This window comes from Halyomorpha halys, unplaced genomic scaffold (genome assembly GCF_000696795.3).
Source record: "Halyomorpha halys isolate HHAL.00 unplaced genomic scaffold, Hhal_1.1 Scaffold1483.1, whole genome shotgun sequence".
Classification (NCBI taxonomy): Eukaryota; Metazoa; Arthropoda; class Insecta; order Hemiptera; family Pentatomidae; genus Halyomorpha; species Halyomorpha halys.
The window spans coordinates 37,004-64,205 of NW_027112336.1; the positions used below are offsets into that span (position 1 = coordinate 37,004).

General features: G+C 29.9%; 1 protein-coding gene across 1 annotated transcript; it reads right to left on the reverse strand.

The window, feature by feature from the left end:
• Positions 1-1,130: 1,130 nt before the first annotated feature.
• On the reverse strand, positions 1,131-19,520 carry LOC106689824 (U-scoloptoxin(01)-Er1a). The gene is made up of 5 exons (XM_014435007.3): positions 19,465-19,520; positions 6,643-6,700; positions 6,520-6,560; positions 4,304-4,527; positions 1,131-1,513 (listed from the first exon to the last, which is right to left on the reverse strand). Exons 2-5 carry the CDS (start codon positions 6,677-6,679, stop codon positions 1,450-1,452), a joined length of 366 nt encoding a protein of 121 aa, XP_014290493.1. The 5' UTR covers positions 6,680-6,700; positions 19,465-19,520; the 3' UTR covers positions 1,131-1,449.
• Positions 19,521-27,202: the final 7,682 nt, after the last annotated feature.

The following is a 27,202-nucleotide window of genomic DNA, read 5'->3' on the forward strand; positions in this document are numbered from 1 at the left end:
AAGCCAACTCTAGAACAAGTTGAAATCGACGTGGTTCGTCCTCCAAACCTTATTTTTTGATTTCTTTTTCTTTTTTTTTTTTTTGTGATTACATTATCGGAACTATAAATCTTAATGAGTAAGTATAAGTCAAAATGTTGTATAGCCATTTTCCAACTTACCACCAAGGAAGACTTCCCATCATCCCTATATTTGTGCTACATTTTTACTACGTTAAAATGTATTTGTAATATTACATCTTCTTTATATTACACGACTGCGGCCAAGAAGGAAGAAAAATAGTAATAACAACGTATTTATTTTCTGCCGACGTTTCTACCTTCCTTGTAAGTCTTCATAAGGTCTATTGAGTAAGAATCTATACTGAGACTTTTCAAAAAATACACTCCCACCAAACAGCCTGGTCTAGACATAAAACAACATTCTTAAAAGAAGAAATGTTACCCTTTGTTCAGAAACATTCTCACTTATATGCTAGCCTACTCATTAGTCTTTCATTAAAATTAATGTCATTTGCTTAATTTTCTTTTAAAAATATCTATTTATTTAGAATGATTAAATATAGATTTTAGTGATTTGTTCTGTTTCACAAATTTTAAGAATTATTTCGTTATTTTAATTTTATGTTTTACTAAAAATTATTTATTGTACTTTCATAAAATTCCATACAAAACCTTAAAACCGTAAATAAATTATCTTTATTTTATTTTAAATAATACAAGCACCTTGCCAATCTCATGCAGATTTAAAATCTTTCGGAATTTTTTCTTACATAGGAACAGTTGGGAAAAAATTAGGTATAGTTGAAACTAATAGCTAACTTTGCCATGAACAATATTTAATTATCAATGGTTCATTCATGAATAAGGGTCGTATCCGTGGCATTTTTTTTTTATATGACAGAACGTTTAAAAAATTGTCCATTCTTATTTATTTTTATAATTAGATGGTCTGTAAAGTAATACCTGTTTCAGAGATACTTAATAATTTCCTAAAATAAAAAAAAAAAATTTTATAAATTGAAAGTTAATTTTGATTTTTTAACCAAGCATAAACATTATTAACATCAGTGCAAGTTATTTATTTATAGAGGTTACGTCAAATGTAATGGAAATAAATATTTCATCAAATATTTAATATAATTTTATTATAAAAGAGTACTTTATAATAAATACATTGTAAATTTGAACGATATTGTCAGATGCATACAGATAACGTAACGTTTAGACAAAATGGTTCAAATCATAAGTATTAAACAAAAGGTTTATTTAATAAAGGTATAAAAATATGGCAGTAGCATAGCTCATTATAAATAGGGCAACATTATCGTCCATTTTGATTTTCTTCATTGTCGCACGTATTACATTCACCAATAAATACACATTGGACTGATCCGAAAGATGAACCAGAGATCTTATTGGCTCAGTTATACGATCCACGGTCGTCCAGTCACGGTGACTTGGTAGTTTCTTTTGGAGGGTCAGTGACGTAAGTCAACTCGTTTAGGTAGTACCTGCAACATGGAATTTGTATTAAGATTTTATTTTTATAGTTCTTATTAACACAACTGGTAAAGGAAAAAATGTATTTTTAAGAACATAATGCATATTACTGAGTATTCATGTATTCGGAAAGGCTTTGGTACCAATAAGAAAATTAAAACTTACAGTACTTGCTACAAATTAATCAGGGAAAATCAGTTTTTTGGATTCTGCTTAAGCTTCTGAAGTAACAACTCTTTTTAAAAGTTTAAAAGAGAGCATTATTAATCATGTTATATAATTGACCAAATTAATTCAAATTATGAAGAAGATGGTCAGGGGTGTGGTCACAAGAAAACAAAATAGTTAACAACCATTTATTTACCGATGCCTCGCCCCACTTTGTAGAGCTTCTCATTAGGGCTAAAAAGACACAAAAACAACTAAAAATATTTTAATATAAATAAGATAAAAACAACAAGTAAATTAAGGTAGGGTTAAAAGGATGTAAATATAAGTGAAAAGAAAAGAAGACATAAAGTAGTATAAATAGACAATGATAAGAATATAAAAAAAAAATAGGTTGAAAATAAAAAGGAGACCTTTTAACAATTAAAAATAGAAAAGTAGCAATGAGAAAACAAAATTTAACACACTAAAAAAAACAGAAAATAAAGAAGTAAGTTAAGATGACCTAAAGGTTGAGAAAGAATAAATACAAATAAAATCTATAATAATAATAAATGAGTAAAGAACAAATGTCTAATTTATTTCTTCTTTTCTTTCATTTGTATATTTTCTTTTCACTCATATTTACATGATTTTAACCCTACCTTAATTTACCTTTTGTATTTTATCCTATTATGTCAAAATATTTTTAGTTGTTTTTGTATCTTTAGCTCTGATAAAGACTTTGTGGAGATAAAGTGGGCTGAAACGTCGGCAAATAAATAGCTGTTAACTATTTTTTTGTTTGCTTGTGACTGCACCCTAGACCATCTTCTTCATAATTGTTTATCATGGTTTGAAGTTACTTAGACATATTCTTAAAATATTCATTCACTATGTTGTGACTAAAAACAATATTTTTTTTAATTTATGACCCGAGGTACAATTAAAGTAATTGTACTTTAGGCAGTATTTTTATAGATAGGGCTCATAATAATGGTTGATTAATAAATAACACAAAATAAATTTGAAAATGTATTAAATGATTAGTAGGAATACATTAAAAAAATGAGTACAGCCTCTCTGCCCAAATTAACTTTCATTATCTTTATAGTCTATTCATCAAGAATTAATATATCTAAAATTCAGAAAAAGAAATATGGAAGATGTGGTGATTGATCATTTATCTGTACCTTGGAGGACATAAGCTATAATATATAGTAGACTCATGGTTCAATAATTTGACATTATCTTTTTAGATTAGATTTTTTACTAAGTTTTAAGGTATATAGCTTAGAGCTTCCGTTCATTATAAGCTAAATAAAACAGAAAACAACTAATGATTTTGAGTCAATACACATATTTTTTGATCAAAAATTATCAAATGTAATGAAGGAAAATTACTTTTTTAACACATTAACAAACTACTCAATGTTCGTGCACAGCTGCGTCAAAGCTACCTAAATCAGATAGTGAGGATTTTTCCAAAGTAGACATTTGTATGTGAACACAAAAATAAAAAAAAGTTTCCCTAATCAATCTGTTTTTTTTAAAGGTTGCCCAGTGCACACTTCCTTTACTATTGAACTCAAGTTGAAAGTCAATAGCACAGACCCCAAATAGAGGTGCGTTGCTTACCCATGATAATAGAGCCCAAGGCTCAAGGGGCTCAATAAATTTGATTTATTTATTATAACAACAGGACAGAAGTCCTAATATAATAACAGAGTACACACCAAATATAATTAATAACTAATCAAAATTTATAGTAAAACTGAAACAAACTAATAAAAATGTATATATAAAATAACTGAATGTAAAATAAAATTGAACAAATGTGTAAATTAAAATAACTAAATTAGTTAAGGGGATAAAAGAACTTTAAAGCAATAACAATAATTTAAGCATTCACCAGAGTAATTTAAATCATACATGATAGTAATTTGGAACATTCATAAAACTCAATAATTTAAGAAACTATCCATTTAAAATATTTCTGTCACAGAAAAAATAATTAGACGGTAATTATATTTTTTTTTTAGTATATAGTGCATCAAAAACATATCACAATAAACAGTGTTTTCTTTCCTTAGCATTCTATTAATAGAAGGATTACAGGTACAATTCTTTCTGGTAAAAGGAACATTAAAGTCATTTGAATGTCTCACATTATGAATGGGAGTATTAAATTTTTATGGGAGTTTTGAATAATCTGGGCAGTTAATTTTTAAATTGATCAATTTATGTTGGAAACCAGGTCACTCATCACTGCAAGAGTCAATCCAGCCAGATCAACTTTGAAAGTAGGATTTAATTTCCAGTAAATCTTGAACATCTATGCTGAACTTTTAATGCAGAACTCGATATAAATTATAGGGAGAATACACTATAGATAAAAAAATGAAATTAGGTAATTGGTTAAAAAACTTGATGGTTGAGATTAGTATTTCCTTAAAAAGGATTGAAGCTCTGACCCTTCATGGGTTGCAGTGGTACAGGTTTCTATTAATACCCACCTGTGTTAAATTACATTCGTTATAGTGATAAACTTAAGTCTTTGAATTTAAATTTAGCTTATTTATTTCCTGCTCATTACTTCATGTTGTGATTATATTTTGAAATTAGAAAAGAAAAAAACTCTTAACAATCCTTACCAACTTTGTGCATCTCCACAGTTAACATTGTAGTCCCAGTCACAAACTCTGTACTGCTGGTTAAAGCTAGTGTCATTGGCACATATGTAGGGTATCCTCCGTCCATCTTCATCACACATATGAAATATCTGGCAGTGATGTTCGGTGTCTGCGTAAAAGCCAACTGCCCTATCAGCACAGTCAAATGTGAAGGTCAGGTTAGGAAAGTCTTCCCACCTCTTCGCCTTGAGCGGAATATAATACAAAAATATTATCAAGAAAATATTTGTTAACCTAGGGATTAAATATTTTTAAACTGAGGATCTACTGTGCCCTAAATATCAAATAATTGATTCATTTAAATATGAAAGGAAATAAACATTAAAAAAACATTTTGACTAATCCCAAAATAACTGTCTTAACTTTATAAATTTAATACAAATTCCAAAAATTAAACTGTATTATGTGATAAAATTCTGATTGATCTTTGTTCTGATTCTTGAGAATTGATTTAATGGAAACTAATATAGTGACATTTCTCAAATTATCAATTCAGTTAAAATAACTAAATAATTATTTTTTTTTAACTGGCGACAGAATTATCTAAAATTATTTATTTTGCGAGGTATTAATATCATCGAGGAATATGAAATTTCTGTTTTGGTTTTGGATTATAGGTATTAAACCATTAGATCACGAATGACTATATTTTTCTGAACTAGAAAAATTTTGCAGAGATTTGGTTTGTTTAAAAAAAATATATATATTTAATAAATGTATTTAAAAATAAATATATAACCCCCCCCTTTTTTTTTTTTTTTTTTTTTTTTTTTTTCCTTCTTCCTATTCTATTCTGACATAATTGGAAGTTTATCTAGAGGAGACTAACTTATTATAACCATTGTGTGGGGTCAAGTTTTTCACTTCATTGAGATTCCACAAAATGAAAAAAGTCCACTCCCCAGGCCATATTTGAACCGGCACCACCTGCAGTTCTCAAATTCCTAAGATCTGCGTCTCAACCACCTGAGCTAGAGATGCCCCTTAAATAAATAACACTATCTATAAATAGTTGTACTCAAGGGAAAAAAAGTGAGACTCAGTTATAAAAACAGATTTTTTTCGAAGTTGTCATTCTTTAAATTTTGTTTTTCTCACTCAGGTTTATTAACCCCTGTCCTCCAATCCTCCTCTCCTCCCCCTGCGGTCTATATATTTTGGTATTAAAAATAAATAATTTAAAATTGGAGAAAGTGAATTTGACTGAAGCCTTGTTATCATAAAGAACATCAGATAAATTTGGGTCAGTGAAATTCTGTTCATTGTGAAAACATCACGTGAGTGAATTCCTCAAAAACATTTATATCCAAAAGAATGGAAGACAATGATCAAGGTAGCATTTTTCTTATAAATGCCAATTTGTAAGGCAAATATGGCCTATTTTCAAATTAATCAAGACTATGATTTTACTACTTTTTTGATGTGTTTCAATTTACAAGCAGGGTTTTCATTCCAAACAGCTAAGACAGAATTTTTTGATTCATTGACATTTATTTTTTTTTCCATACCCTCCTGTAATGGTGTTAGTGAATATTTGGTACATACATATAGGAGGTATGCTATATGTATAGCTGGGTGTTAAGAATACCTTGGATTGCCTTTTGGCATTATAAGGTTAGGTGAGGGGTCCAATGAAGGTTGTAACTTGGTTGGCTTACGCTAGTGGATTATTGGAACGGAGAGGGGCCGTTCCGCTGGTTTTACATTGACAAGAGTATTTACATAAATTTAATCCAACTATTTTAATTAAAGTTTGCAGGATTGTAGAAATGCATCTGTCTATTGTAATTAATTCTGTTAATAAAAAATATTAAGAAATATAAGAGGATATTCAATGCCACAAAAAAACGGCATGAATGGAATGATAATATATAATTTTTTGAATCTGTGAATATTCCACTTTCAGGCAGGAATAGTGGTACAATTAATAAATGATTGCATGTATACTTAATTGAAAGATTCAAATTTCTGGTCAATTTGCAACAATTTGAATTGAGATGTTCATTATGTGACAATTTTGAAAATTGTTTTTCCTAATTACTTGTTTTTATACTTATTTGTTCTAATTTCTTGTATTTTTATTTCATAGTGAAAAATTTGACAGTGATTATTTTATCAATTATTTTAATTCTAAAAACTTGAAAAAGTAATAACTGAAAGAATGAATGATAACTTACCCGATGGTGAACTGTAGGTTTCGTACAAACATATGCAAAAACTGTAAAATAAAAATAGTCATTTTTCAAATCATACAAAAAAAAATTATTCAAATAGAGTGACAGTATACATAAATTATTCACCAAGGCATGTAGTTAACAGGACTCCTTCACGTAACATAATTAAGACTAGCTTCACTGCCTGAAATTATTAATTTTAATTGGTTATTAGTAATGATCTATTTAAAATAAGCTAAACATTATAAATAGCATTGTATAAAACATGGTGTATAAGTGCTGGAGCATGAGTTTATTAATATCACTTGTAAAACTTTTTAAAATATTACTCTTGTTGTAAATTCTAAATGTCTTCCAGACAAAGTATAAAGTTAGATGTCTTTCATGTCAGTTTTATGAATTATTACAATAATTGAACAGTCATACTAACTAATATACATGTTCAAAAATTTTGTGTAGGTTTTTTTAGTTATTTTCAATATCTCTTAAATTTATTTAAATTTTTCATACCCTTGGTGTAGGAGAAAAAATTAAATAAAATCTATCTATTGCACCAAGTCTTACCTAAGTGCAAAGTAATTTTAAATGTTTTCTGATAATTAAAAGGATTGTATAGAATACCTCAGTATTTTATAAAGTCTTTGCTGGTAACATCCTTGATGGATAGAATGGGAGACATGCAACCTAGTTTTTACAGTTTTGAGATGTTGATTGTTTTTTTTATAGAATCATTAAGAAAAAATAAAAATAGTTTTTGATTCATGAGTTTGTTATTTATAATACATTTAGATAAATTGTGGTTTATATAAGGAATATTACTTCAGATTTACTCTTCTTTGATTTTACAAATCTGAAACTTAAAATAAAACATAATGCAGTGTATTTTATGATTTAGGAAGCCATCGCTCAAAAGCTGTTTATGGTAATTATGTTCCAATTGCACTCTACTAAAGCAGGGTATGGTTTGGTATTACTCTAAATCTATGCTATGGGTACCTTATGGAAGAATGAATAGAAAAAGTTTTATCTATTTTTTATAAATCTCTCTTGTGAATGTTTTTTGTTCAGTTCCCTGTTGGGCTAAAGATAACTATTTTCTATAAACAAATAAGACATCCAATAAGGTTTAATATTTTATAAATAAAGTCGAGGTTTCTTTTGGTTTTGGTCTAGATTCTCATATTAATTTGAAAAATAATTCATTGTGTAATACGATTTTTTTTTCTTTAGCACAGCTACAACCAAGCTATCTAGTAATAGCTACAGTTAACTGGTAAACTTTTCATTCATAACTGTTTTCTATTGGTCTGATAAGTGATTTCAGTATCTTTAAATAATGAATGGATTGATTATTTCAATAGCTTTAAACCTTTCTATGACAACCTAAAACTTAATGTATACCATAATAAGCTGGAGTATATTGAAAGCACTATATATTTTTCTCCGTTTTAATTAATTTCTTTGTTTAAGCCCTGTTCATCAGAAAATATATATTATCTTAATCATTTAGTTGCTATTTCTCAGAAAAAATCTAAATCATATGAAAATTTGTTGAAAAACTACAATATAGCTCAGCTCTATGGACAGGGTGGTGAGCAGGATAATCAGAAGTCAAAGGGCATACTTACCTATCCCCTATTTCTACCATAATCCCCCCCCCCTCCCCAGATTTTTCAAGTAAAAATAACATAACGAAATTTTTGAAACACTTACTTACACCTTTTACACCAAATAAAATATAAAACTTTGCGTGATGAAATTGGTTTAGTATTTTTCCCAATTACCCATATTAATATAAGATTAGGTTATCTTTAATATCAAATAGATCTTATTTTCGTTTGAATAGTTTGACAGGACATAATGTGATTTTTTTTTAAAATATTCCTCTCAAGTACTTTTAATTTTGTTTGTTTGAAATAATTTACCATTTCAAATTTTTTATATTAGTAAAAAATCGATAATTATAAACTAAGAAAGGATTTGTTAATTAACTTAATGAGATAAACAGAAAAATCCTTTTGGAAGAAGATAATTGACCATATGAAGTAGATTGTAGGAAGATAGTCCGGGTGGTGGTCAATAAAGGTATCAAAGTAGTAAAAGAAAACTATTTATTGTTAACCAATGTTTCCCCCACTTTGCAGAGCTTCGCCAGGTCTACATGAAAAAACAAGATACAAACATTATAGAATTGACAGAACATTAAAATAAAAATACATTTCAAAACAATTGTTTTTATAAATCCTATAAAAAAGAAATAATAATAATGTAAGGACCTATATAATAACATCCACCTACATGTATACTTCCTTATGTTTGTATTTGTTATTTAAGTATCTTTCTTATATTTTCTCATATGTCTATCACTATTCTAACCATTATTCTGTTAAAGACACATTGGTTTAAAACCAAAATACAAAAAGGAAAAAGAAAGGAAGGAGAAGAAGGAAAAAGAGAAAAAGGATTAAAAAAAAAGAAGAAAAACAGAAAAAAAAGTAAAAAGAACCAAAGAGCAAAGAGATGAAACAAAGAAGAAAAAAAGTCCTGTTCTAATGTAGTACACTTCTAGTTTTTGTAATTAGTATTGTATACTTGTATAGGCCTGTTTGTTGTTCGATTAAAAATATCATCTGATTAGACTAAAATAAGTATGCTGTGTAAATAGCAGCCCAATCAAGTTGGGCAGCACAACTTTATATTTATATTTTAATGAAGTTAAAAAAAAAAATTATTATTATTATCATCATTTCTTTTTTATATACTTTATAAACATAACAATTGTTCTTAAATGTTTTGTTTATTTTAATGTTCTGCCAATTCTTTAATGTTTGTATCTTGTTTTTTTATTTAGCCCTGACGAAGCCCTGCAAAGTGAGGTGAAACATTGGTTAACAATAAATAGTTTTATTTTAATATTTTGATACCTTTATTGACTGCAACCCGGACTATCTTCCTACAATCTATGAAAAATCTGTTTTCTAGGTTGAAAATACATTTTCAAAAATAAGAGTTTTAATATGGATGTGTTATATTTTGTTAGTAAGCCAAAGTTTTCAGAAATAAAAATATTCAGTTTAGAAAGTTGTAGAAGTGTCTAAATAAAAAGTGTGTCTGTGCAGGGGCATACGCAGTTTATCAACAGGATAACGTTTGCTTGTCACCATGGTTATTAAATAATGACTTTTTTTAATTTTTTGAGCTTTTCAGTTGACTAGGTACGTCAAATCATTCTCTGTATTTTCAATATTGACTATATAACAATTTGGAATTGAATAAATAGTTTAGGGCTTAATGTACATTTTAGTAAACTGTTTTTATTTTTGGATTTTTGCCGTCATTTTTCAAAAGAGAAGTATTGTTAAATGTTATTTTCTGGACACTGCTCTGATTGGAGTTGGGCAATTTTCCAACCGAAAGGCTTATTTGGAAATTTATTTCGGAAAAATATTGCCTCAGTAAGACAAAAAATATCATTATTTTTTAAATATTTTTATCATTGTTTTACATAAAGAAAATAATACCTATTAAAAGAAAAAATGCTAGTAGCTATTTATATATTGGATAAAAACAATTATACTGTTAATTTCTAATCAGGTACAAGAAATTTGATGCTGACATTTTAAGCAAAATTAATTTGTAATCAAAATGTTTATATATAAGATAAATAATAGTTAAATTTGGTTGGATTTTAATTCTAAAATAAAGAGATAAATTAACTACAATAAAACTAGAAATATCATGAGAATATGGCAATCCTGATATGTGAGGTAGGTTAAACTATATATTGTTGACAAATTGATGATTGTATAGATAAACTGAATAGAATCAGAATAGTTAAATTGGATAATAATAGGTAATTTAACACATTACGATAAAATTTTATTGATCAGTGAAGTGTTTCTCAAATTTAATCATTTTTTATTTTTGGCAAAGGCAGAATGCCCTGCAAACATTTTGGTAACAATGTTAGCTGTGATATAAATAAGGTAGGATAATTCATGATTCAAAATGTTTTTTAAAAATAATTTTTAATGGTTAGAGTGTAATTGAAATTTTTTATCAATAGATCCTTGAGAATGGCCGTAATGGCTGAAAGGTGGGAGATACTAGGAAATAAACAGTTTGCGACTATATGGATATTATTTAAATATAATTGATAAACAAAGCTGTCTTAAACAACAAATTAAATTATATATATAAAAAAAAATATCTGTCTTGAAACTATCCAGGATTTCAATTCAAAGTTTAGTGTGAGGTTGAAATTTGTGTAATATGAGCATTATTAACTAGTAGTAGTTACTTGCTGTAAAATTAAACATTCCTACATGTTAGTTAAACATATATCAATAATTACGACTTTATTATTATTAATTATATATTAAAAAAAAAATGGGAAATTTCGTGGTTAAATATATTTATATACATTGCCCATTACGTGCTTGAAAGTTCAATTAAATTTCTCACCAAGATAATATTGGTTTTAAGACCAGTGAAGTGCTTAAAGTAAAAAATTGGAAAGTGAAAGTACAACCGATTTGTTTGGATTAAACCTTCCTGAAAACTTTTACTACTGTTTACTACGAATCAGTGCGACATTCACCTCGCACAGTGAAACAGAACGATAGGACGGCTCCCGAGGAGTTGACAGGACAATAAATCGCCATTATCATGCTGAATCACGACGAGCCTGTGCCAAGGGTCGCGGTGATATAATAGTCAGTTACGTTGCTCTTAGCACCGTTACATCAATTGCAATCTTCGCCAGTTAATTTATAGAGGTGAATTATTTCTCCAGTGCAATTAAGCTACTGACTTCTTTGTTTCTTTTTTATTGGTTTGGAAGATTTGATATACATTATTGGGCTATATATGCGCAAGCAGGAACGTCGTTAAGGAAGAGAGGGATGTTATCCCTCCCAATAATTTGAAAACCTGACGATCTACATTTATTTTATTTTATTTTTTCTGAAAAAATCTGGAATTGTATAATAATAAATAAGACAAATAAAAGTAAAATGTGATATATAAAATAAAATTCCAACTGTGAATCATCAATTATTGTACTAGAGACATCACAAAACCCAGAAAGCACAATAAAATAATATAAAATGAATGAATGAAACTCTAAAAATGTAAACACATCAGCAAACATTATCCAAACATACAAATAAATTATTAATAATCATAATTTTAAATTTGAAATAATAGATAATGCTAAAACAATAGAATAAGAAAGTATTGGAACCAATACACATCACAAAAAGTATATAACAAGTAGTAAATAATAACACATAAATTAGGAGCACATTTCACGTACATCATAAGTAAAATATATTCATAAATGATTCTAGTAAAGGACATAAACAGAAATAGTAATTAAGAACCAAAGTGAATATAAGCTAATACATGGTAAGATGGGTAGCATGAGTCCAATATACGTAAAGATAACACAACTGTTTACACAAATAATTTTAGAAGAAGATAAGGTGGCATATTTCAAACAAAAATTTTAATAAATAAAAAAAGTGTTTAAACAAAAATGACCACTTAACAAATAAAACATGTACATAAAAAACCCTTAATAAAAGAAAAACACAAGCATGGGCGTAGGCGGGATTGGGTACTTTATAAAATTCATTCATTAATATTAAAATTTTTATTAGCTATAATCACAATAAGTTATTGAAAATCGGGCATAAACTACACAATAAATATAAAAATAAAATTTGATAGCTTTGGTATGAGAGCATCAGCCTTGAGGCATTGTGGGGAAAAATATTAACCACCTCTTCTACAATCTTCTTTAATTTATTTTCAACAAACTTTCTGAGATTATTAAAATGGCAAATTGTAAATTATAATAGGAACAATGTAATCTAAAAAAAGATTTTTTTTATCAATGTCCCGCATTATTTTTAGAAATAAGTATATGACAAATAATTGCGCTCTCTTAATCTTACTTTTTTTACGGAAGAATTGACGTATATTCAATTTGTCCCTTCAAAGGTGTGGTTGTGATCTTGTAATCCGTGAAAATGCCAACTAAACAACGTTACCTTACTCATTATTGCATGCTTCCAGAATGAAATCATCTATCAAATTAGTTCACTATTTTCTTTATTTTTTTCTTGTGTCCCAAAAATCTTAGGGGGAGCCCTCCCCCCCCAGCTCCCCTCTGCGTACGTCCATGAACACAAGAACGGAAAAAGCAATAGTAGATAGTACTACTATAAGCAATAGTAAATAGATTATAATAGTAAAAGAGAAAATGCTTGAAAATAGACGAACAGTCTGAAACGAACTGAAGAAGAATGTATTATTAATGTAAAATTAATAAATAATGTTTGAAGTATGAAGAAAACTCACTATACCAGAAAAAAAAAATTTACCCCTTATTACAGGGTCAATATAAAAAGAACAAAAAAAAATTTAGCTGATACCTCATAAAGAAAAAAAACAGTAATAAGATTTTATACTATTGAAAAAATCAACTCATCATTCTTGGGACATATAGTCTCAATCATCATTTTGTGGTGGTTGGACACACATTTGGAAGTAGAACAGTAGAAACTTTGTTGAATTTCGAAGATCATCTGGGGGTAATCTGTGACTGTGGGTGCCAAATTAATAGATTGGCCCTGTCATCTCGGAGAAAAGCTGTACAGGGAGGAAGTTTTTTTTTTTTTATCAGTTTATCAGAGCCCATGTAGCACGACAATGTTTTAAATCAAACGATCTCTCATAAACTTGATTGTAGCTCAGTTTAGCTCGATGTCGCTTATCGCAGCCTGTTGTGGCCTTGTGGTTTAGTTGTCTGGTGTAGTCTGGGTTTTAATAAGATGGCGTTCATATTCGCTCAACTTCTGTTGTTATCGGTGTATAAATTAATCGCTCGTTTTCCCTTCCAGTGGGCTAACGGTCCGATCTTGCATACGCGCTTGATTTCAATTAAATTTCTTGTCAGCTAGACACATCATGCACTTTCTATTTTATAGTAAAGACGAGTAAAAATTTAAAAAGCTGGAATTTTTTGGTAAATTGATTTGAAAATATATTTTAGGAAATATGGTACATTTAGTGTTGTTTCCAAGGAAAATGAAATACAGTAAGACCAGGAGTTCAAAAACAGTACTGTACCACAAAATAACAATCTAGTTACCGTATTTATGGATGATTGCCAAGAAAAATCCTTAATATACCAGCAAACTTTCTCGTTAAATCTTATAACTTATCTTTCATAATCATAAACAATTTTATCCCAAACTACGGTAAAGTATATTAATTTCATTTATAAACATTTATTGATTACTTATTTACTGGGGAATGTTAGAAAACTGACGTTATCAAACGCTTTGCTCATGTTTCATAAACGTTGCGAAGGGTTTAACATTTAGTTAGGGTCACAAAAGCTATATGTTAATGCTAAGTGTCTCCGATTTCTATACCTTAAGGCTTTTGTCAATAGGGTATATTATTGCATAAAGTTTTACAATTTGATTAATAGTTCCAAGCTGGGGAATCTTCATTGCATAACATAATATTTATTAGGCAAGAACTCAGAAGGCAATTTCATTTTAAGAAACGTTATCGCATGCGTTTATAAATAATTTAACGAGCTACTGACGAAACTTCACAAACAAAACACCTGCCCAAAGCTGACAATTAATCACTCCATTCGAAATGAGTGATCATTAAGGAACGTTAATGAAAACAATTCCTCGGTTGAGTTCGATTTAGTTGCTACTGTATAAGTCTCATTTGTTGATTTGTTGATTGAGTATTTAATAATTTCCTGTTATAAATATTTTGGCTATAACAAGTAAATAATTTTATTTAAATATATTCTTACAAACCCTTCGAGAATATAATGAAAAGAATTCAACATGTTTTTATTTATACATAAGAAATTAAAAAAAAAAAAAAAGCTCATAGAAACAAAATAAAACTTAAAATTAATTATAAAGTGCTTTTAATCCTGTATCCTTTTTTTTATTTTTTCTTCTTCTATGTCCCATAGATTTAGATGGTTTGATATATAGAGGGTTGGTATCTATCTCTTATCTCTTGTACTGTATTTCATTCAAATGCATTTTACGATGGGAATGTGAAAAGGGATTTGCCTGAAAATTAGAATATGGGCTGAGTCTGCTGTCTAGTGATAGGGCTCATTACATTTTGTAATGTCTATTGTGCGTAAGTTAGTAGTCCTCAGTAGAGTCTGAGTCTGCCACCTTTGTGGCTGTCCTGTCGGTGTCAGTGTCTGTGTCCTGAATAATGGTAGTACTGGAGGCAGTAAAAAAGTTCAATATATCTCCTCAATATAAATTCTGTAACTGCCAGAAGTTCGAATGTCTACATTTGTAGTCCGTCTTTGCTCTTTAAAGTGAAGTATGTCTCACTATACATCTGAGTACATCACTTGGTCTCTTGGTCGTTGAAGATGCTGTATATGATGCTGTTGGCCTGACCTGAGTACACTTTGAAAATCATTATATTTGAGGCGGAGAAAAAGATAAATTTGAATTGAAAATTCCGTATCGTAAACTACAATAAAACTAATTTTATCTGTTAGTATTTATTATAGTGTATATTATTATATTATACCCTTAGTAAAAATCACAAATCACAAAAAAAAAATACAATTAGTTTATTTAATTTTAATTTAATTTTGTAATTTTTAATTTTATTGAAATTTAATTCGTTTCGTTTTCAAAGATACTGGTTAAACATTTACTATTAAATGCTATTTCTTCATGAGTTCAAGTCGTGAATTTTCGTATCAATTCGATTAAAAAATAATAAAGAAATTGTAGTAACTAATTTTTTTTTTCTAGTTGCTAATATGTAAGTCAGGTGTTAATGTTTCAAAATTTGGATAAATTTCTATTAATTAGGTGTGAACTTTATTTTCTTCCTGATATTTTTTTTATTTTTTACACTTTCTTGACTTCAAAAAATAAATAATAATAAAAAAAAGTGGCTAATTCCTTTTTTACTTTCACTTTAATGTTCATAGAATATATAGTAAGAAGAAGTATTGCGATTGTGAAAAATAGTGTATTCAGGTTCTCGACGGTAATACTCGTTTTGATGTCTCTTGGGTCGAAATGACCAAGTTTTACAAAATGATCGGTGATTGTATGTGTGTATTCGAACAGCCTAGCTCAATAACTAAAAATGAAATTTTATTCAAAGCTATTATTTTCCTAGGATTATTCAGCAACATCTTCGAATAAATCGGCTGACCGAAAAGGCTACTTTATTAAATCAATTTTCCCCAAAACAGCTACAATAATTTTGATAAAACTTGGTATACCGATTAACAATTAAATAGTCTTTTACACCAGCTAGGTTTAATCCTCACTGAAATAGTTTGACATAGCTTAAGAAGGTAAGAGGAAGAAAAAAAACGTATTTCAAGTTGAAAACACGTTTATGAAAATAAGATGAGGTAGTAATATGAATGTATTGTATTATTGGAAAGCCAAATATCTTTGAACATATAAAGTCATTGGAGGTCACGCAGTAATAAAAGGTCTGTTCTAACTAGATTTAAATTGTTAATTGGTAGACGCATGCGCAGTGCTTTTTTCCGTCTCACTAATCAGATATGTGTTCTTGTCACCATGGTTATTGCATTGTTAGTTTTTAATTTCACTTAACCTGTATATGAGGTTTTCAGTTGACTGCAAAACTAACTCTACAAAATCATTTTAAGTATTTTTAATAATAATTCTATAATAATTTAACGTTTCATGAGTTTTAGTAAATATTCCTATATTTCTATCTTCCTTTTCAGGGAGAGTACTAAAATTTATAAGAGAAATACTAAAATTTTGCACCGAGAAATATTTTTATAGTACTTTTCTTGCTTGAATTTCGTCACTTTGGATTTTCTTTCTGATCTTTTTTTATTTCTTACACTTTCCAGTCTTCAGAACATACTTATAAAAAAATTGAGTAATTATCTTTTTCTATATACTAAATGAAATTAAAAGGACCCAATAATACAAATCATAGAACGAAAACTTGTCAGGAGCATTTTATTATTAAACAAAATTTTTTTTAAAAAAAGCAGTAATAGTTATAATTTCGGATAAAAACATATTTTTATTTTCGTCCCTGTAATTTGTAGGTATGAGGTATTTTCCTCACTTAATTTAAGATAATTATTCTGTAAATCCTAACTTTTAAGTTTCTGTCATCCATCAGGACCTTATTGTCCCCTATGTTGCCGATTTGGCCAGAGCCAGATACCAATCCTTCCATAATAAACTTCCCAACCTCCCAAACCAACTAGTTTCTAACCTGGCTTCTCCTTCACTACCTAATAATCCTCCTAGACGTCTGAAAAGAAGATGGCCTCGAGATCTTCTCCTTTAGAAATGTTTTTGGAGTTCTATCAATGGTAGATTCTCCACATGTTTTTATCATGTCATAATATCACTTACAGCAAATTTACTTGATGTGTATATATGTATACAGTTGTAAATATGAATAAATAAATTATTAAAAAAAAAAAAAAAAAAGTTTCTGTACAGAAGGCGCAAGTTAAGAAATTTCGTAATTAAAAAATAACAAGCATTTCCTGCCAGTAATCTCGCTTTTAATTCCTTATAAATTTCGGTTTTCTTATTTACTATAGAACCTAAATACTGAAACCTATTAACCTGTTCTAATATATTTACTCCTATATCTATATCACCTATCATTATTCCATTTAGATGAACATTATCTAGTTCTATCCTCTTAAACGCTTACGCGTATTTTTCTCCGACGTTGAGGGTTAGTATAAAAATGCTCTATTATAACTTTTATCTAACTTAACTTCGACTAATTTTGCTATGTAGCACAAAAGAATTAGCTTCGACTGTCTAAAAGTGCATATATCATCTTAATGTTACATTTTTTACTGACAAAATGTCATAATATGTTGGGATAAAAAAAGAAATTGATCAAATTTTTTTTTTTGCAAATTATTAAGAGCTTAAATTGTCAGAATACAACTCTTTTTAGCAGTAAATCCTTCAATTACAAAATTTCTTAAGGAATAGATTCATTGAATTTTTGTTAACTAAAAAATTGTAAAGCTTAGTCGCTTTTATTTGTTATATATACAGAATTTTGTAAATGTGAGACGTATTATTAATTATTTCATAATTATCTCGTAACAAAGCGTGAAAAAAAAAATAATCTGGGCCACGACAGGCGGATTAGTTATACTATGCCGCATGACCAACTACCATAGGCTTAATAGTGTCACATTTGTTATCGATTGGTTCAAAAACGGTATTGTTCCAATAGAGTGGCCTGTACATCATTGACAATGATCGTCAAGTGGGAGGTAAACAAAGAAAGCCAATATTTGTTTCTGTAAATTGAAACAGGCTAGACCTGATTGTTCTACCTTCACTGCGAACTTTTTATGATGATTTGTAAAAATCTAACATAATTTGGTATATTTAGAAATCTCCTTAAGACTAAGTATTAATCCAAATATCTGAAGGATTGCTATGACATATTGTATAGAATTTTCCCGGACTAAATAATGATACCGAGTTATACACATTAACTGAGTGGAATTCGTTGTGGATAACTCCTCGAATCCAATATATAATGAAATTATATAATATAAATAAATATTATTAATAGGTAGAACTAATAACTTACGAATTATTGTATTTACTATAAGGGCAGCATCACTGACGAGAGGAGTTCCGACGAGAAACATCCCACACTTATGTAGCCTTTACCCAATAGCCATATTTTTAGAGTTTTATACATTACCACCTGTGGTGTTGTTAACGGTTGTGTATATGAACAGGTCCCCAACTTTTTTTTCTTCAACAACCTTCTTGGGCTAAAATAATTTCGTGGCACCCTTGTCGAGGTAAAAAAAAAAATAGAAATCTCGGCAAAATTATCCTTAGAGAGAGAGGTTTAATATGTAGAGAAAGAAGAAAAAACAGTGTAAAGTAATCTATAGAATGCAATGAATGTTTGTTATGTTGATTTTAATGTTGTTCATTGTTTTTTATGATATTTGAGAAAGTGGCAATCTCTTGCTTCACCCTGGATATGCACTTTACGCACCCACTTCGGGAATGTCTAGTGTATATCATATGCGCACAATTTATGATGGCGTCTCTAATTTTTTTGAATAATGTTTTTTTTTTTTTATAAGCTAATTTGTTTTCATCATCTCTTATACTTATTAATGTGACCGTCAATAATTATACTTTTCAATAAAGGGGATTTTCTACTAAATCTCATTAAAAATTAAAATGGTATCCCTTAATAAAGTTAAAGTGGGTAATAATCTGGCGGTCGAGCGTGATTCTGACCGAATCACTTCCTTGCACAACCGTTGGTCTAGTAACAATACTTTCTTACTAAGTACTGCACGACTAACTCTTCGAGGGTTATAGTGCTACATATTTAATTCAATTTTAATTTCATTAAAAATTGAAAAAAATAATTCAAAAACCATTAACATAATTAATAATCCTTGTTCCTAATTGGTTTTCGTTAAAAATATAATTTCAAGTTTTTAAAGAGAGTAATGTTAAAAAGAAATAATAATTCGGTAATTATGTTTCATTTAATTATTTAAGCTAACGATTGACGATAGGAGAATACAAAAAAAATGTATGGTTTTATTTAGTGTTTTCCATTCAGAAAGTGTGTTTCCATAACCTATGTGACCTCCAGAATACCCCATCCACCGTCCATTCTCTTCTTAGGGAACAAATTAAAAAATAATTGAATGGAAAGCGACGACATAGAAGGTACGGCATTTTTTTTTTTTCTCAATTGCTTATTGATCCATAAATAGTTTGAAGTAAATAATAACTCGATATTTTGTTAGAAACATAAACTAACTTCACCTAAAAAATGTAGTAATGTTATTAAATGAAATAGTTTTACTTTATCATATTATTTACTCACTGGTTACGATTTCGGATAAGCCAATCAGTGACGTGACACAGAGAATGATGGGGTTGGACCACTGCAGTGGCGGGCTCACTTCCCTATCATATATAGCTCCCTCCCACCTGGCTCCAAGGATTGCATCACTTCAAAGACAATACTAGCTTCTCTTCTCCCTATAAGATCACTATTGAGGACTTACCATCAGTTTATGCAGAGGATTTTGTTCTTAAAAAAATCCTTTGTAATATATACAATTTTTTAAATGAATAGTAGGCAAGTTAGACTTCAACTGCCGGGCCTGGGTTCAAGTCGCCTGTGTCAGATAATTTAGTTATTATTGCAGTCCTGGATCGACCTAGGGATCGGAAAAACTCTTATGTAGCAACTTGCCTCTCAGTCTGCTATTCAATGGAATAGAGCAGGTATGACTATGATCAAGGTTTAACGACTGTAAACAATTAAACTGAGTAACAACTAATAAGCTGAAATCGATAGAAGTTATTTGAAATTCTATTACCTCAGTGTACCAGTGTTTCGGCAAAACAAATTAAGAAATACCGAAATATATATTTAACCCTTTGCACTCGGCACCATTCCGACGTTACCTACCTGCAACTCGACGCCAAATTATTCGAAAATGTACACCCTAGCGTTGTGATATTATATAGTAAAACGTTAGAAACAAGTAAATAATTGTAATGAAATTTGATTTATATATATATGTGGACATTGAAGAACACATATTTACAAAAAAAAAAAACATGTATTTCTAATAATTTTCTATTGTATGGTAAATAATATATATTATCATCATTATTATCATTACTATCAGCTATTATATTATTTCACTTTCTCGAATTTATATATAAAGTTTGAAAATATATATAATTTTCATGCGTAATTTATGCGTTTTAATGGGACTAGATACAATGTGAATTAGATATAATAAGAATAGAAATAGATATCATGTGAAAAATCTAAAAAGTCATTATTAAGCTTTAATATTTATCCTATGGTTAAAAATTAAAATATCGTGCCTAAATGTTTGAATATACATTAACCCTACGAGTTAAAGTATTCTTTGAAACTTTATTTGCATCTTTCTGTTGGTTCAGGCTATTTGTCAATTGTTACCTTCTAAATAATGTGCATGCTAATTTAAGTAGGCTATAAACTCAAGCACGCTACTCTTTTTAAGGCTACAAATTTATGTATCACCATGGTAATTCAGCTCCACTTCCATTTTATGGCCAGCTCTTTTTTATTTTTTTTTTTCGGAACTATGTAATAGTGGTTAAACTACTGAAATAGGTAACTGTTATTTTAGTGCAGGATTGAAGATTCTAAACCTTATTAAAATATCTACATATTAATATTGGAATGTATATTGACCATATTTTAATTATTAAAAATTTGAATTAATGAATGGAATTGACCTATTTAAAATCAAATAATAATTTTATATTAATGCACATAACATAATCACTATTTCTGTACAAAGTTTAATAATATTAATAATAATTTAATAATAATAATTAGTATAGTGGTGATTAATATAATTAGTATATGACAGCAGCGAAAAGACCTCTAGTGATCCACTACACTCATCCTATTACAAGAGCCGGGAAGAAAAAAAGGCAGTTACCTCACCCAATTTTTGATTACTTTAATGAAACATAGGTATAATTACTAGTCAAAATTGATGAGTCTGCCAAGTATAGGTAGGGGGGATTAAAAATGGCGGCTGTTTGAAAACATTAATTTTTCATTCGGAGATCTATATCTTAAAAACTACCAACTACACTAGAAAATCTAAGAGATCATTATTTAAAGAAGAGTAAATTTTCTGAAATATTGGCCCTAAAAAAGCTATTTATGTCCAATAGTTCTGGAGATATAGCTTTTTAAAAAGCAAAATTTCTTAAAAATCTACTAAAAGATTAGTGGTTAGATAATTTATTTTGAGAAATCTATATCTTAGGAACTATGTGACGTAAAGATGTCTATTAGCACTCAAATTAAAGCTAGTTGAATGGACTATAAAGAAGTTTATGACGTTTACCTTCGTAGGAATAGTATTTTTCATAATATTTGCTAAAATAAATTGATTTATAATTGTGCGGACAATAAGTTTGATTTATGAAAAACTTCATTTCAGAAACCATTGGACGTACAGATATCTGCCAGCGCTCAAATTAAAGCTAGTTAAATTTACTACAAAATAGTTAATAATGTTTATCTTTGTAGGAGTAGTAGTTTTTATGATATTTGACAAAATAAACTCACAAAATGCTAATTTCTTGTTGTTCGTATAAAATGTTGGATATTTGAAAAAATATATCTCTAGATCCATAAGACGCACATATGTCTGCAAACAATCAAAACAAAGAAAATTTAATTTACTATAAAGTAGTTTATGACACTTTTCTTCGTAAGGGTTGTGGTTTTTATGATATTCAAATATGAATATAACTTTGGCAAATGAAAATTTGTCGGAACAACTATAAATAAATTTATTTTAGAAAATTTCATGAAAACTACTACTCCTACGAAGATAAACATCATAAACTACTATATAGCTCATTAAACTAGCTTTAATTTGAGTGCTAATAGACATCTGTACGTCAAATGGTTTTTGAGATATAAATTTTTCAAAATAAATTCACTAACTACTGATCTTTCAGTACGTCCCATACAACATATTTGTAAAATGTTGCTTTAAAAAAAGCTATATCTCGAAAACTATGTAAATAACTCTATTAGAGCTCATATTTTAGCAAATTTACTCTTCTTTAAATGACGTTCTCTTAGGTTTACTTGGGTTGTTCCTACTTTTTAAGATATTTTAGCAAATTTACTCTTCTTTAAATGACGTTCTCTTAGGTTTTCTTGGGTTGTTCCTACTTTTTAAGATATAGAGCTCCGAATGAAAAAATAGTTTTTTTATCGCTTTGAAACAGGCGCCATTGTTTATTCCCCCTACCTATGCTTGGCAGACTCATCAATTTTGCCTAGTAATTATACATAGTTTGCATCAAATCAAAAATTGGGGTGAGATAACTGCCTTTTTTCTCCTCTTGGGCTCTTGTACTATCCCCTCTACTGGTGTAAGAGATTTTTTCCCCTTGGCCACAGTACGTTCTCTATTATGCCATTACCTCTCTCGCTACTCAATATAAGTTGCTTGTTGTCTGGATTCTGGATTTTATTAGCATCTTTTTTTATATTTCTTAGGCCTATACACGTCAAAATATGGTTTCCATCATGTCACACATGTCTCATTGAGGGCAAGTCTGTGAGTCGGTGATTCCTATTCAATGGATGTGTTTTTAGACTAGATGATGTCCTCTAATGAGAGGCGGGTTATTTTCAGCGACTTCCAAACCAATATGCAGGAATTACCTACAGTAAGTATGAAGTCACCCTTGAAGTGTTGAAACATGGCAGATATCTTCGGAAAAAGAGGAAGGATTACAGCTCTGCATTGGATACCAGGCCATGTTGATATAAATGGAAAATGGAAAAGAACAAGCAGACAAATTAACAAAGCTCAATTATGCGGATAATCAGCCTGTTTGACAAAAATTCAATAAGAAACAGAAAACCTATTGAATAAGGACGAATGAATAATCGGCCATCGTATGTGATCTTTGGGAGTGGGTTATTTCTACCTAATGATATGGTTTGATAAGAAAACCACGGGATTGGAGGTGACATAGTTTGGTGTGTGGACAAGAAGACAATTTAATGCCACTCCTCACCTGGTGTATCTAAAGGATAGGGTGACCCTGTCACTCAATGAATTAGGCCGAATTTGAGGTGCGTTTTTGGGCCTCAGGTACTCTGCAACGATGACCATGTTTTAACAAGAAAAAACAGTTGCTTTTCTTTTTAGCAAAAGACAGCCGAATGTAATGTCATCACTGACCATTAAGAATCTACTAATTGGTTTCGCTCACACTGTCAAGTACCTTGAATTGATTTTTGTTAGAACCCTCAGTTGAATCTCACATATCAAGCAATTAAAAGCAAGTTTCCTCCGATCCCTTAATCTTTTGAAAATGGCCGGTAACACCAGATGGAGTGCGAATTGAACAAGTATGATGACACTATAGAGAACGCTGGGGAGAGTTGGATTACGGTTGTAATGATTACAACTCATCATCGAGTACCCCCCTTTTGAATCTGTTCAAAATGCGGGGCTCAGAATAGCTACGGGTGCTTTCTGCTCCTGCTCTATTATAGTCTATATGTCGATGCTGGCGAGCCTCCGCTTGATATACGAAGACTACAACTTGATCTCATTTATTTTGTAAAAATCATCTCAGCTATAAACCATTCTATTAATGAGCTGTTTCCAAATAGGCTGCAACAAATCGCCTTAACTAAGAGAACACCGTCAGGATTTCTACTTTAGCTTTCAGTTTAAACATAAAAATACCTACTTTGCAAGATACTCTAATTCCATCATCTTTTCCTTGGTTACTTCCCTCCCCTAAAATTTGTCTTTCCCTTTAAGGCTACTTAAAAAAAACAAACTCCGTTATGTAAGTATAAATATGAGTTCCTTGGTCTGCAAGACAAATTAGGTGACGCCGACTTCATTTACACTGACGGCTCCAAGAATTCCTCAAGGTTCGGGGCCTGGATTGTGTGTAATGTTCACCAGCACCTATTCTCTTTGTCGACAATATGTAGTAGCTATCCAGCTGAAATGTTTGCACTCAACAATAGCTTAAATGTTTTTCATCCCACAAAACTGGTCATCTGTACAGACTACTTGTCAGTCCTAATTAACTTAAGAAATATTTTTTCAACTAATCCACTAAACCAATAAACATATTATTAATTATAGTTCACCGACAGAAACGGTATTACAGTTTTTTGGCCTGCGTCCCTAGACACTGGTGATAGGGCAGCAAAGGTGGCGATTTTTGAATGAATTCTACATCGCAGAGTCGATGATTTCATTGCCCGCATGAAGGTTTAAATGTAGATTAAATTAGAAGATTAAAAGGTTTAAGCAGAGGATTAAATTGGAATGGAAACAAACGTTGACAAATGTTTCTGATAGCAAATTAAGGGAAATCGGAAGTGACGTCTTCCCTTAAATAGCATCAAGTAGAAATATACGCAGGCAGGATGTGATTTTGACGCGCCTAATCCAGGGTTATCTTATGGCCCCCGATTCTCCACCTGTTTGCCAAATATGTAGAACAGGATTAACTGTTAAACACATTATAACTGAATGCCGAGCATATGACTCCTTCAAATCATTATATGAGATACGAGAGGCTCTCCATTCCATCTAGCAGGATAACAAACAAACCGTGGATAAACATTTTTTTTTGCACTGCTGCTGCACCCAGCATGCCAGAAATGGCAAGGGAGGGGAATAAAAAAAAATGTAGAGCTTGCCATGATGGAGAAAATAAAAAAAAATGTTTATCCACGGTTTGTTTGTTATCCTGCTAGATGGAATGGAGAGCCTCTCTTATCTCATATAATGATTTGAAGGAGTCATATGCTCGGCATTCAGTTAAAATGTGTTTAACAGTTAATCCTGTTCTACATGTTTGGCAAACAGGTGGAGATTCGGGGGCCATAAGATAGCTCTTGATTAGGCGCGTCAAAATCACATCCTGCCTGCGTATATTTCTACTTGATGCTATTTAAGGGAAGACGTCACTTCCGATTTCCCTTAATTTGCTATCAGAAACATTTGTCAACGTTTGTTTCCATTCCAATTTAATCCTCTGCTTAAACCTTTTAATCTTCAAATTTAATCTACATTTAAACCTTCATGCGGGCAATGAAATCATCGACAGGCTCTCTGCGATGTAGAATTCATTCAAAAATGATTCAAAAGTATTGAGATCGTGAAGAATTTCGGGTGAATGTTTTCAACGGAAATACTTATTTGAAGTGTAAGAACACAGAAGAATAATGTTGAAAGAGTATATTGTATTGTATTATTATATTATTATTAGTATATATTGCATGTTAAAAGAGACCTTGATCATATTTTCAAGCATGAATGATTGTGATATAATTTGGTTACTATTTATGAACATTAACATTAGGAAATAAAGATGAGTTAAAGTTTCTAGCATGTGAGATAATGGAAATGTTCTAAAATTGGATTAATGTTGACTCTCGATTAATGACTACTGATTGCTAAATCAAACCATGGTTCATTTTGGTCAGAAATAAGAAAAAAATATTTACCAAAAAAAAAATAGATACGTTCTAAATAAAATATAGCAATCATTTCATATTGAAAGTGCTCCTCAGTTGATACTCTAGTCTTAAAAGTGATAGGTTGATTTCTCTAGAACTGTGGTCACCAGTGTGAATTACATCTGCTATCGAAGGAGTACTCAGTGTTAGGAATGCTAAAAGAATCATCCGGTGTCATATGAGACCTCCTCTACGGAACTGACAGCATGGGAGAACATTACTTCCTACTTCCATTCACTTTCTAAATAAGATACTTTCAAACGATCATTTATGAATTAGTCCAAAATCTATCCAAAATAGCAAAAAAAAGGGTTTCGTTGAAAATGCAATTTTTATCGTCCAGGGCTTATCTTCTCCCCAAGTAACGGAAAAGTACAATTCTATAAGATCTGTCCACAACCATAAAAAACGTCTTGTCTCGGAGTCCATTCACATAAATTTGACGGAGAATTTCGTCAATCATGAAGTTGATCATGAAGACTGCATCTCCCTTACATACCGACACATTTTGAACCTCATAAAACCCTCATAATGCTTCTTTTCTCTTCGTTCTGCATTTTAGAAGCCCACTTTCCTGTCATATCTTTTATTCTTGTTTTTCTAAATTGTCACCCCATACTTAATTTAATTATTTTTATATTTACTATCCTTCCTTTTTCTTTTATATTTATTTATCTAATTTTTTAATTTATATTCATGTTTTACCAACTTAAGTATACTTATATTAATTACTTTATTATTAATTTTTCTATTATATTATTTACATAATCAGTTATATTTATTGTATCTCATTACTTTAACTTTTTTTCTTCTTTGTTTTTCTATCCATGTGAAATATTTTTTTTTTAAATATCTCTTCTCCCCCTCTATTATGTATATTATCATTTATTGTTACCTAATTTTAATGTTTAATTTAAAATTATTTTCAACTGTGACGTACTTAACTGCCATTCCCACTCCTCCCAATACAAACGATTCACTCTGACTTTGGCTTCCGTCAAAACAGGTATGAATTCTGTCTTGTTCAGTTCTATTTTTAAACGAAACAAAAATCCTTCAAACAATTAAAAGAAAATATATAGATATATTGATGATAAGTAATGGTGCGTTTGTTGTTGATCATATATATTAAGTGAGTAGGGGTGCGGGCAGTAAAGAACGTAAATAAGCAAACTTATTTATTGTTTCGATCAAAATTTCAGGCCTTCATCTGGTCTAGGAACAAAAAATAAGCTAAAAGACTTAATGAATAAAAGGAAGTACAGATTAATTAAAAAATAAAGAGATAACAGATAATATGGATACATAAGTAGAATTGGAAGAAAATGTATGATGTATCGTAAAAAGATAAAAGCAGTATGGGAATATAGTAATATTAAAATTTTAAAAGACGAAAGAAAAAGAAAATAATATATATGTGTGTGTGTGTGTGTGTGTGTGTGTGTGTGTGTGTGTGTGTGCGTGTGTGTGTGTGTGTGTGTGTGTGTGTGTGTGTGTGTGTGTGTGTGTGCGT